Source organism: Physeter macrocephalus, chromosome 18, assembly GCF_002837175.3.
Source record: "Physeter macrocephalus isolate SW-GA chromosome 18, ASM283717v5, whole genome shotgun sequence".
NCBI lineage: Eukaryota > Metazoa > Chordata > Mammalia > Artiodactyla > Physeteridae > Physeter > Physeter macrocephalus.
In genome coordinates this window covers 68817110-68827850 of record NC_041231.1, presented here as the reverse complement: position 1 = coordinate 68827850, position 10741 = coordinate 68817110, and the positions used below count along the sequence as shown (strand labels likewise).

Sequence of the window (10741 nt, the reverse complement as noted above, 5' to 3'; positions counted from 1 at the left end):
ATGCAGGGGACACGGGTTCGTGCCCCGGTCCGGGAAGATCCCACATGCTGCGGAGCGGCTGGGCCCGTGAGCCATGGCTGCTGAGCCTGTGCGTCCGGAGCCTGTGCTCCGCGGCGGGAGAGGCCGCAACAGTGAGAGGCCGGCGTACCGCAAAAAATAAATAAATAAATAAATAAATAAATAAAAATAAAGTTCCCATGGAAAAAAAAAAAGAAAGAATGTATATATATGTATAACTGAATCACTTTGCTGTATGGCAGAAATTCATACAACATTGTAAATCAACTATGTTTCAATAAATAAATAAGTAAACTAGAGGTAATATTTTTTAAAAAAAAGAAATAGCAGGACTCTTGTTCAAAAATTAAGAATTTCAAGACAGCCACAGTGGAGTATTAAACCCAGCACGAGGCCCCTCTAAGGATGGAGACAGGTTGTGCGCTGTGAGGACAGCCCTACTATCTGGTTTGGTTCCCTGCAGCATCCTCATCCTTGGGGCCTGAGACGGCGCTTGGCACACCGTGGGTGCGCCTTGGTGAACACATGCTGAGTGAATGAGAGCAGGAGTGAGGGAGGGAGCGAGTTGGCCAGCAGGTGAAGGGGCAGCAGTCCAGGGCGGCGGGCAGCCCACCTGGTTCTTGCGGTAGTCCTCCTGGGAATGGCGCAGCACGCGGTAGCACAGGCGAAACATGTGCTGGTAGGGGGCGTTCTTCTGGTCCGACAGCTCCTCCAGCCGCACCAGGGGGCCCTCACCCCCCTTGTCACGGAACGGGGTCTTCAGAATGCCAAAGATCTAGGGGAGCAGGGAGAGTCAGGAGGGATCCCCACATCTGCCTGCACCCCTAACTGTCCCAGGAATCCTAAGCCCCAAACTGACCCTGCCTGGAAGCCACCCTGACATTAACCCTGAGCTGATTCTAACCTAGACCATGACCCCCGCCCACCCCTTAACCACTCCCCTCTCCTGGCTGGAATCCCAACGCTGGCCTCAGCCTGTCCCTCCCCTACGTGAATTCTAATCCCAACTCAGATCTTGGGCCTGGCTCAGTCTCTGGGGGAAGCGCTAAGGTTCACTACAGCTCAGGGGTCTGAGGCTAAGAGAAAAGGCAGGCCAGGCCCGTGTGGCCAGAGCTTAAGAGACCAGACACAGGCCTGCCTTGTCCAAAAGGATGGATGTGGGGATGTAGGGTTACATAAAGCCAGGCTGGCAAAGTGGTAACAAGTGAATTCAGGCAGTGTTCGTTGTACTATTCTTTCAATACTTTCTCAACGTTTGAAAATTTTCCTAATAAAAATTTAGAAAAACATCTTTTTAAAAAAGCACAAATTTGGGCTTCCCTGGTGCCGCAGTGGTTAAGAATCCACCCGCCAATGCAGGGGACAATGGGTTCGAGCCCTGGTCTGGAAAGATCCCACGTGCCACGGAGCAGCTAAGACCGTGCACCACAAACGCCAAGCCTGCGTTCTAGAGCCTGCGAGCCACAACTCCTGAGCCTGCATGCCACAACTACTGAAGCCCGCGTGCCTACAGCCCATGCTCCGCAGCAAGGGAAGCCACTGCAATGAGAAGCCCGCTAACCGCAGCGAAGAGTAGCCCCCGCTCACCGCAACTAGACAAAGCCCATGTGCAGCAACAAAGACCCAACACAGCCAAAGATAAATAAATAAAATAAATAAATTTATTTAAAAAAAAAAAAAAAGCTCAAGTTCTCAGCCTGATATCTGAGTGAAAATCCTGGTCCTGCTGTTTCCTAGCTGTGGATTCTCGGTCAAGTTACTCCAACCTCTGCGTGCCTCAGTTTCCTCATGGGTAAAATGGGGATAATGATTAATAAATAAGCTCTCCCCAGGTTGGGAGGATCAAATGAGTCGATTCATGTAGGGCACTTAGGGCAGTGCCTGGTACATGCTAAGAGCGCAATAAATATTGCAGGTGTTGTTTTTTTTTAAAGAGGTGGTAAGATCAACATTTTTAAAAAATAATTTTTTTTTCAATTTTTAAAAAGAATTGATGAGAAACATAAGGGAGACTGCAGCTCAGCTGGAGATGGGAAAAGGCAAGCTCATGTTCACAAGACGTCCTGTTCCCAAAATTTAAAAAAAAAAGCAGGAATGGACTTCCCTGGCGGTCCAGCGGTTGGGACTCCGTGCTTCCAATGCAGGGGGCACAGGTTCAATCCCTGGTCAGGGAACTAAGATCCCACAGGCCACGCAGCCAAAAAAAAAAAAAAAAAAAGAGGTGTCCTGTTCCCTGGTCACTGGCCTTTCCCCGAGGCCCACCCCCAACCCCATGCATGTGCATGGCCACCTGTTTGAGGATGTTCTGCTCTCTCATCAGCTTCTGCCGCTCCCGGTTGGGCTTGGTAACCATGATGTCCAGCACGTTCTGCCCGTTGTTGGGGACGTCGCTGACGAAGAACACCAGGTCCTCCAGCAGCTGGATAACAAATCTTCACGAAGGGACGCCAGGGGTGACGAGTGTGAGGTGCCGACCCTGGGCACCCCCCAGGACCCCCGTCACATGCCCCCTGGGGCAACCAGCCCTTCCGCACATGCCGGCCCTGCTGTCACAGCACAGAGCCCATCATCTGCCTTCCATTTCTCTCCCAGCTTCACCCCGAACTGCTTTCCAAACACACCCCTCACCCCACGCACCCTGGACCCAAAGTGCCCTCTAGACAAAGAATCTCAGGAAAAAAAAAAAAAAAAAAAAAAAAAAAAGAATCTCAGGATACTCCGATCTGGAAAGAACCAATAGGGCACAGGCAGGGTGTTTGATGCGAAGGGCTCTGCATTTCCATCCACAACTTCCTAGCTGTGTGACCTTGGGCAAGTCTCTTAACCTCTCTGAGCCTCAATCCCACCATCAGTAAAACAGGGGTAATGATGGCTCCATCACAAGGCTAGTTTTTGGAGTATGTGAGCAGTGAGGCTGGGGCCCAAGGTCAGCCAGGGCCCCGCAGGGACCAGTCCCCACCTCTATCACCCTGCCTCCACCCAGCCTATCCAGATTCTGCTTTGTGACTCCTTTGTTTGTGAAACACAGGCCCCAGGAGGACAAGGGCTCTCAGGAAACCTCAGCAACACTGCCCCTGAGGCCCACCTGCGGTCATTCTGGCTGATGAAGCCCTCGTTGAGTTTCTCCACGGCGCTGGCCAGCATGGAGCTGGCGTCGTTGGCAAAGTCCAGGTCTCGGATCTCAGACACAGGAACCGACACGATGGCGAAGGCCTCCTTGTCCTCCTTGGTGGGGCATGTGCCCAGCTGCAGGGACAGAGGTCAGCAGGGCACTCAGGGATCAGCCTGGGCCCCAGCCCAGCCCCCAGCCTAGCCCCCTAGCCCCAATGGGCCCACACCATGAGCCGGATGGGCCGCTCCTCCTCGACATCAATGGGCACGTTGGTGCTCTGGATCCACGTGTTGGTGCAGAGGTGTCGCAGCCGGACATACGAGTTCCTGCAGGCAGGGGGGCGGACAGAGCAGGGGGAGTGCGCCACGGAGCGCGACCCGGAAGTCTGCCCGCTCTAACCCCTGGCGGCTTCCCATCTTCCACCTGCCTCCACACCCAGCAGCCGTGGGACAGAGGCACGGGTCCCCTCCAGGTGAGGAGCCTGAGCCAGAGAAGAGAGACCAGCAACACGGCCCCCAGGCCCTGTACTAACTGCTGCGCTTTCCCAGGCCCACATGCCTTGCCAGCTCTCCCCAGAACCAAGCTCTGAAAGCCCAGGCTTAATTACAAGCTCAGGACCCAAATTCCCGGGGACAAATGAGGCTATTTAAACTTTCCCATTTAGTGTCAACACGCATGTGTTTCACGGCGGAAATACTCATGTCTTTGATTATGAAATACAATTAACACTCAGAAATGAAAAATAATCTGAATATCCAAATACATCTGGCCCCGAGTTTCCGATAAGGGATCGTGGACCTACAGTGACTCAATTAATTCTCCCAGCAGCCCCGCTGACGGGCAACTTGATAGTCTCACTTCACAGGTGAGGAAGTTGGGGCAAAGTGACAGAGTCAGCTGCCTGAGATCAGCCAGCCAGTCAATGCTAAAGCCTGCTTGACACCCAGGAAGTTTCTTGATGTTACATTTTAGAATCTCGGGGTAGGTGGGGGGGGTCTTAAAAGTCAGGAGGTCCAGCCGTCGCACCCAATGCACCCTGGACAAGCTGTCATGCCGCCTGTGCCTGAGCCCCAGGCCGACTGGCTTTAAAGAACACTGGAGCAAAGGCATTTTGATAAAGAACTAGCACAAGGCGGCACCCAGGGTGCAGGGCCCAGGACCGGGCACATGGCAAGCATTCAGTGGTGGTGAGCTGCCTACAGGCCTCAGAGCTGCATCCCCAGAGGGGCAATTCATGGAAGGTCCTGAGGCCAAAGGACCTCAGGAGGACAGAGGAGTGGGGGGCGCAGGGAGTCCAGGTGCCAGCCTGGGCACCCCCGCCGGCGCCCAGGCACACGGCGCCTACCTACCGGGGCACGAAGGAGTCGGTTTTCTGCAGCGTGGTGGGATCCAGCTCGAAAAGAGAAGCAATGTCGTTGCCGTGGGGCACAGCAACCAGGCGGTATTTGATCTTCTCCCCAGCGTTCCGGCGACCTGCGCGGCCCTGGGCACCCTGTGGTGAGGACCCCAACTCAGACAGGAGCCCCTCCCTCCTCTCAAGCCCCCTGAAACCACCCAGGATCCCACCTGAGAGGCTGTCTCCCTCCAGCCCACCTCCCAGGGTTTCGTGGCCTCCCCGGCCCCACCCCTGCCCACCCCAGAGCTGTGCACAGTCACTCTTCCCGGCCCTGGAACCCTCCTTTGGTCCTCACCGTTCCCGCTGCCTTGGGATCGGAGGCGTCACCCTTGTAGCTGGGGTTCTCCTGCTCAGAGATACAAGATGGGGGGCTATCCACATGACCCCCACTCCAAAATACAGTCTACACATGGCCCTGGGTTGGGGCAGGCAGGAACCCCCCCCAACCTCCCAAGGGTGCCCATCCCAGCCCCAAAACTCATGCCACTCCTTGTTGACATGGAGGAGGCACCAACAAGAGCCCCAGGCCCTGCCCTCCATGGCCCCTCTCCAAAGACCCACAGATGGACGCGGACACACACACATGAATGCCCCAATCTATACAAGCCTGTGCATTACAGACAGACATGGATGTGGAATGTAAGTTCCACAAGGGCTGGGAGTCATGCTCACTGCTGTATCCTCAGTGCCTAGAACAGCTCCTGGCACACAGTAGGAGACACAGTCCTATTTGTGAGACTTATTCATGTCATGCATGTCTTTGACAATATTTGTTAAGGAGATGCATGAGTGCAGAGAAGCCAGGGTCCACAGACACATGTATCTGTGCAGACGTGTGCCAGGCACACATGCTCGTGCACGCACAGCCAGAGCTCCCAGAACGCCCTCTGCCTCCCCACTCACCTCAGCAGCCAGGTAGTTGCCTGTGGCCAGGTGCTTGAAGCGGTACAGGCCATTCCAGTGGCCAGCTCCTCCACGGCAGGGGTCGTGGTGGACCACCTGGCGGGTGCAGGGGTGTCAGGCAGGAAGGAGGGGCTGGCTGGGGAGGGGGAGGCATGGTGGGGAGGGGCACTGCAGGCCTGGAGAGCTCTGGGTGGATGGCTCTGGGACCCTCTCTGGCCCCTTGGCTGCAGAGGGGCTCAGAGGAGACGGATGGGGGTGGACCTCCCACCCTAGAAGGAGAGGAGGAGCGGGGGAAGCCCAGGGCTGCAGAGGAGGGCTGGGGCCCAGGCGCCGGAAGCAGGGATCTGACCTCCACCTCCCAGAGGGCATTGGAGCTGGTGGCCGAGGTGGCGGACTGGCGCAGCGTGGTGCGCAGGAACACCTGCAGCTTGCCCTTGTACTCATCGCACGTCAGGAACTTCTCCTGCTCCGCGTGGAACAGCCGCACCACGTCTCCCTGCAGGCGGAGGGGTGTGGGCTCGGGGCGGACAAGGACCCTCCCGGGGGGAGGAGCCCACCTGTCTCAGATGCTGGCGCAGCTCCTTCTAGAGCCAGCAAGCCGAGGGTGGGGTGCACACCTAGCCCTCCGAGAGGGCGGCCCCTCCTGCCAACTCCTTATGTCCTACAGGCCCCGACCCGACAGTTTCGCATCCTTGCCCAAGAGGGCACAGGGCAAAGGGCAGGGGGCCTGGCCTGGAACCGTGGAGAGGTGTCGGGGAGGGCACAGGGTGCTCAAAGAATCTGGGCCCACCCCACGGTGGGGGGATGGGGAACCCCAGTCCACTGCCACCCCCTTAGCAAGACAGCAAAGTGAGAGCAGCCGGGACTGGGAGAGGAGGGACAGGGGGGTTGTGAGGCCAGAGAAAAGAGAAGGGGAGGACCGGCTGGGGCCGCTGGGTGGGGCCCTGTGGGAGTGGAGGGAGGCCGGATGGGGGTGCAGAGGAGGGGCAGCATGGAGGGGAGGGCCAGAGAGGGAGCAGAGCTGGGTGCTCAGAAGGTGGGGGCAGGCAGGCAGGGGGACCTGTGGGGGTGGGGCGGGGCTGTTGCCGGGGAGCTCCCAGTCCTTACCCCTTTCAACACCTCCTCCAGGTGGTCTCGGAACTGCATAAACAGGTTGATCTTCCAGCTGGTGTTGCAGTTCACAGAGTTGACCTGGGGAAGCGCACAGAGACCCGTGAGGCCGGGCAGGCCCCCAGCTGCTGGGAAGTGGGCCGGTGCTTAAGACTCGAAGAGGGTGAGGGGAGGCCGGCCCAGCCCCCATGAGAGCACAGGGGGGCGTCTTCTCCCAACCAGGGCCCCCAGACCCCAGCCCAGCTGCCCTGGGGCCGCCACCCAGTGGGGTGGAGAATGTGGGCAGACACTGGGAGACAGGCAGGGAGCAGGGAGGCCCACCCAGCCCCTCCAGCTGTAGACAGGACTGGAGGAAGCAACCCTGGGGGGAGGGGGATACGTGGACACCCATCCGCTGCCAGGCTGGCCCTGTTACCACCCAGGGTCCTTGGACTCTAATCAACAGAAATTAATAAGAGACCAGATGAAAAATTCAGGCAAGGCTTTAGCAGGACTCCTACTTCAGCACTAGGGAGGGAAAATAAGTCACAGGTGGCCCTGCTCACTCTTCTTATATAGGGCGGGGGGGTGGGGGTGCAGGGCAGATTCATAGGTGGGGCCGGAGGGGTGACTTAGGTGGCCTGCCCACCCCCTTGGTGGTGCCTGGCGCAGGGATCATGCACAGTACCCTGCTTTTGCTCCCAGCACCTCAGAAATGGCAGTTGGTTTTTTTGGCCTTTTTGTACCTTACTGTTCACAACCTGCCCCAACTGTGCACGCGTGCAGTTCCTTTTAGTCTCTTAGAGTTTCTTTGTATTTTGTTGCCTGAGGAGGTGTTTGTGAGTGTTTGTCCAGGTGCAAGGGCAAGCACTCCCATAAAGGGTCCTAGGTCCCAGCCTATATCAGCCCACCACCCTGTTACCGACCCAGGTTCTTGGCCTCTTTAATCAGGAGAAATAGATAAGAGGCCAGATGAGAAATTCAGGCAAGGCTACAGCACGAGGGAGTGAAAACAAGGAAAAGGTGCCCTTGCTTGCTCCCTGAGGCCGGGCAAGCTGGTCCCTTAAATAGGCTGAGGTCAGGGGCGGATCCATGGGTTAGGTCAGAGGCGTGGCTTAGGCGATCTGCCCGCCCCCTCGGTGGTGCGGGAATCATGTGCAGTTACCTGGCTTTTGCTCCTGGGACCTCAGAAGTGGCAGTTGGTTTTCAGCGTTTTTGTATCTTATTGTTCATCGTTGCCCTGACTGTGCATGGGTGCGGGTAGGTTTAGTCCCTTAGAGTTTCTTTGTATTTTGTTGCTCGGGAGACATTTGTCCAGGTGCAAGCACTCCCGTGAGGGGCCCCAGACCCCAGCCTACCTCAGCCCAGCGCCCCGCTCACCTCCTTGCAGCCGGCATTGTCGCTGAGCTCATAGTTGCTGGCATGCAGAGGCTGCCCAGCGTTGACAGGGTTCAGGATCACCTTGTCCCCCACAACCACCTATGGGGACAGATGGAGCAAAGTGAGGGTGGGGACGGCCGGGCCCCCAGGCTTCCCTCTGGCCAGTCTGCCCCCTAAGAAACAGGCATGAGCTCATGCAGCCCCCACACCAAAGACCCTGGAGAAGCCCCCCTTGCGCCGTGGCCTGCGCCTTCCAGCAGGCCCCTCCCCCCAGCCCCATCCTCACATTGTCCCCGTTGCTCCGCAGCTTCCAGAAGGGCTGGATGAAGAGCCAGGAGCCCTCGTTGCCCGTGGCATCCAGTGTCACCCGCATGGCGTTCTTCTCCAGCAGGGCTGGCAGCCGCTTGTTCACGGTCAGGTACTTGTTACTTTTCATGTGCAGGAGCTGCGAGGCGGTGGTGGGCCAAGCAGTGGCGGGCGGTGAGGTCACCCCAGGAGGCCAGCCCATCAGAAAGGGAGGGACTGGGGGGCACACTGGACCCTTGGACACACAGACTGAGAAACACGGCCACACACACAATCACACACCCAGTCCAGCACCCGGGTGATCACACAAAGAGCTAGCGCTGTTCTAAACACTCTACGAGTATTAGCTCGAGGAACCTTACAGCAACCAGAGGGAAGTACTATCACTGGCCTGATTGTCCAGTTGGGGAAACAGAGGCCCAAGGAAGTGAAGTAACTTGCCCAGGTCACAGAGCCAAGATGTGAACCCGGACCTCGGGGCTCCAGAATCTGTGCTGGTGGCCACAGTGCTGAACACACACCCGTGCACACAGCCATTCAGGCCACACAGCAACAGGCACACGTAGAGGCAGACGCGCAGTCACAGAGACAGTCCCAGGTTGGCTGGTGCCACGTCACTGGCACCCTTCACCCCCACACCTGCCCCGGCGTCACACCTGGATCACACTGCCGTACTTCACGACGTCCCCGTGCACCTTCTTGTTCTCTGTGTCGTTCTGCTTCTGTTCCATCTGGGCCGCATGCTGCACAGACACACACAGAGGTGGAGGGCGGGCCCAGAAGCCTTCTCCTGGAGGGACACATCTTCCCACCCCCCCACACACACGCAGGTCCTGGCACTGCGCCCAGAGTGACCCTCCTGAGGCCATCTGGCCTGTTCCTCCCACTACCGACAAGAGAATGAGGCTCAGAGTGTGTACAGCATGCAGCCCGCGGCACCAGATCCCTCCCCTCGGGCCCCGCCTCGCCACTTCCCTCTGGAGGGGGCAGCCAGCAGGCCTGTGAGCCCCCTACGCCCCAACACCCCCAGCAGATAACCTAAGGTTGTGCCTCACGCCCCTGCCTCACCAGACTCCTGGTGCCCCAACAGGGGACCACTGGCCCAGCCCAGACGCCGGCAGGTGTGCTTGGCGGCATTTCCTCCTCCCCTCCACCCTCACTCCTCTGTGACCCTCCCTCCCCAAACTGTGTGTGTGTGCTCCTAGCCCACTGCCTCCAGGGAGCCTTCCCTGACGAGCCACGTCCAACTCTGACAGATCCAACCCTGATACCTCCAGGATTTGGTTTGCATCCCACTGAGGACACCTTTTTAGGTTCTTCTGTCCCATCAGACTGGAAGCTGCCCGAGGATACACTGTGGCTCCTCCATCAGATTGGGGGGTCCTGGAGGTGGGGGCTCTGTCTCCTCCATCAGACCGGCTCTCTCTGAGAGCAGTGGCCCCTCTGACCCTTTCATCTCCTCAGTCCCATTATCCAGGCCTCATGCCGGAGGCTGGTGGGAGGATGGCTGCTGGGGAGCCATGCCAGGTACCACGTGACCTTCCACAAACCTACAGTATACGGCTGTGTGACCACGTGTGGTTCTGAGTGTCTGCACACGCATGGATGCCCTACGCCCAGCCAGATCCACAGCTCAGCCTGGGCCTGTGGCAGCAGCAGGAAGAAGCTGTGACAGCCCCCAGCCCAGGATGAGAGACAGCCTTATTTATAACAGAGCTCAGCAGCCCACACCCAGCCCCCTCTTTCCAGCCCAGTTCACAGCTGTGGGTGGGGCCCACCCGGGCCCACCCTTTCCCCATTTCACACCACGTCCTCAGAGAAGGGGATACCGGGAAGCAAGGTCTGAGGCGGGGCACGGCCCCAGGTCCGGGGGAGGGTCTCAGAAGCAGGCTGCAACGTTGCTGACCACAGCCAAGCCTCCCACTCTCTTTCCATGGGGATTGGGCTGGACGCCCTGAGCTCTGTCCAGAGAGAACCGCCCAGGATGTAAACTGAGAGGCCTGAGAGCAACCACCAGGCCCTCACACCACACACCAAGGTCGGCCAGAGACCCAGGGACCGTCTAAGCCCCACTGCCAACTCGCGGGATGACCACAATGGCCCAGTCCCCTTGAAGGGCCCCAGGCTCCAACTCTATGAAATGAGGGGTGAGGTTAAGACTAGTTCTTAAATCAGGTTCGCTGGAGCCACTGAGACAGTGGCTCCCTCCAGGAGCCCCTGGTAACTTCATGTACAGCTGCACAGGTCGTTCACTGCACTGTGGTGTCCAGCTGAAGGCCTGGCTGGCAGCTGAAGTGCAGTCCACAGTTCACTGAGCCACGTGCCCTGGGACAGGGCACACACACCTGCGTGCGCACACACCTGTGCACACACACCTGTAACTTCTGCAGCAGCACCACGTCGGCAATCTTCTCCTTGTCCTGCTTGGTCTGCTTGGCCTTCCAGTACTGCTTCTGGGCCGAGTAGCGGTTCATGGGACACACCTTGAAGAGGCAGTCTAAGGAGGGAGGGCAAAAGGAGGGAGCTCGGTTCATGCG

At 58.0% G+C, this 10741-nt stretch overlaps 1 protein-coding gene across 4 annotated transcripts in view; it reads right to left on the bottom strand.

Moving 5' to 3' along the window:
• The window catches only part of ITPR3 (inositol 1,4,5-trisphosphate receptor type 3), a 71537-nt gene that overhangs the window by 33723 nt on the left and 27073 nt on the right, over positions 1-10741 (bottom strand). For 3 of the 4 annotated variants that reach the window (XR_008615807.1, XR_008615808.1, XM_007128850.4), the window contains exons 3-15: positions 10580-10701; positions 8861-8947; positions 8185-8343; positions 7899-7997; positions 6537-6620; positions 5779-5925; positions 5430-5525; positions 4822-4872; positions 4480-4622; positions 3357-3456; positions 3104-3264; positions 2309-2450; positions 632-793 (exon numbers count right to left, since the gene is read on the bottom strand). Coding sequence is in view for 2 of the 4 variants with exons in the window: in XM_007128850.4 (XP_007128912.2) it covers positions 632-793; positions 2309-2450; positions 3104-3264; positions 3357-3456; positions 4480-4622; positions 4822-4872; positions 5430-5525; positions 5779-5925; positions 6537-6620; positions 7899-7997; positions 8185-8343; positions 8861-8947; positions 10580-10701 (1553 nt within the window). In the remaining 2 variants the exon portion in view is untranslated. Of the gene's footprint in view, positions 1-631; positions 794-2308; positions 2451-3103; positions 3265-3356; positions 3457-4479; positions 4623-4821; positions 4873-5429; positions 5526-5778; positions 5926-6536; positions 6621-7898; positions 7998-8184; positions 8344-8860; positions 8948-10577; positions 10702-10741 lie in introns of those variants that run through there. The other variant, XM_055080086.1, reaches the window with a different exon arrangement.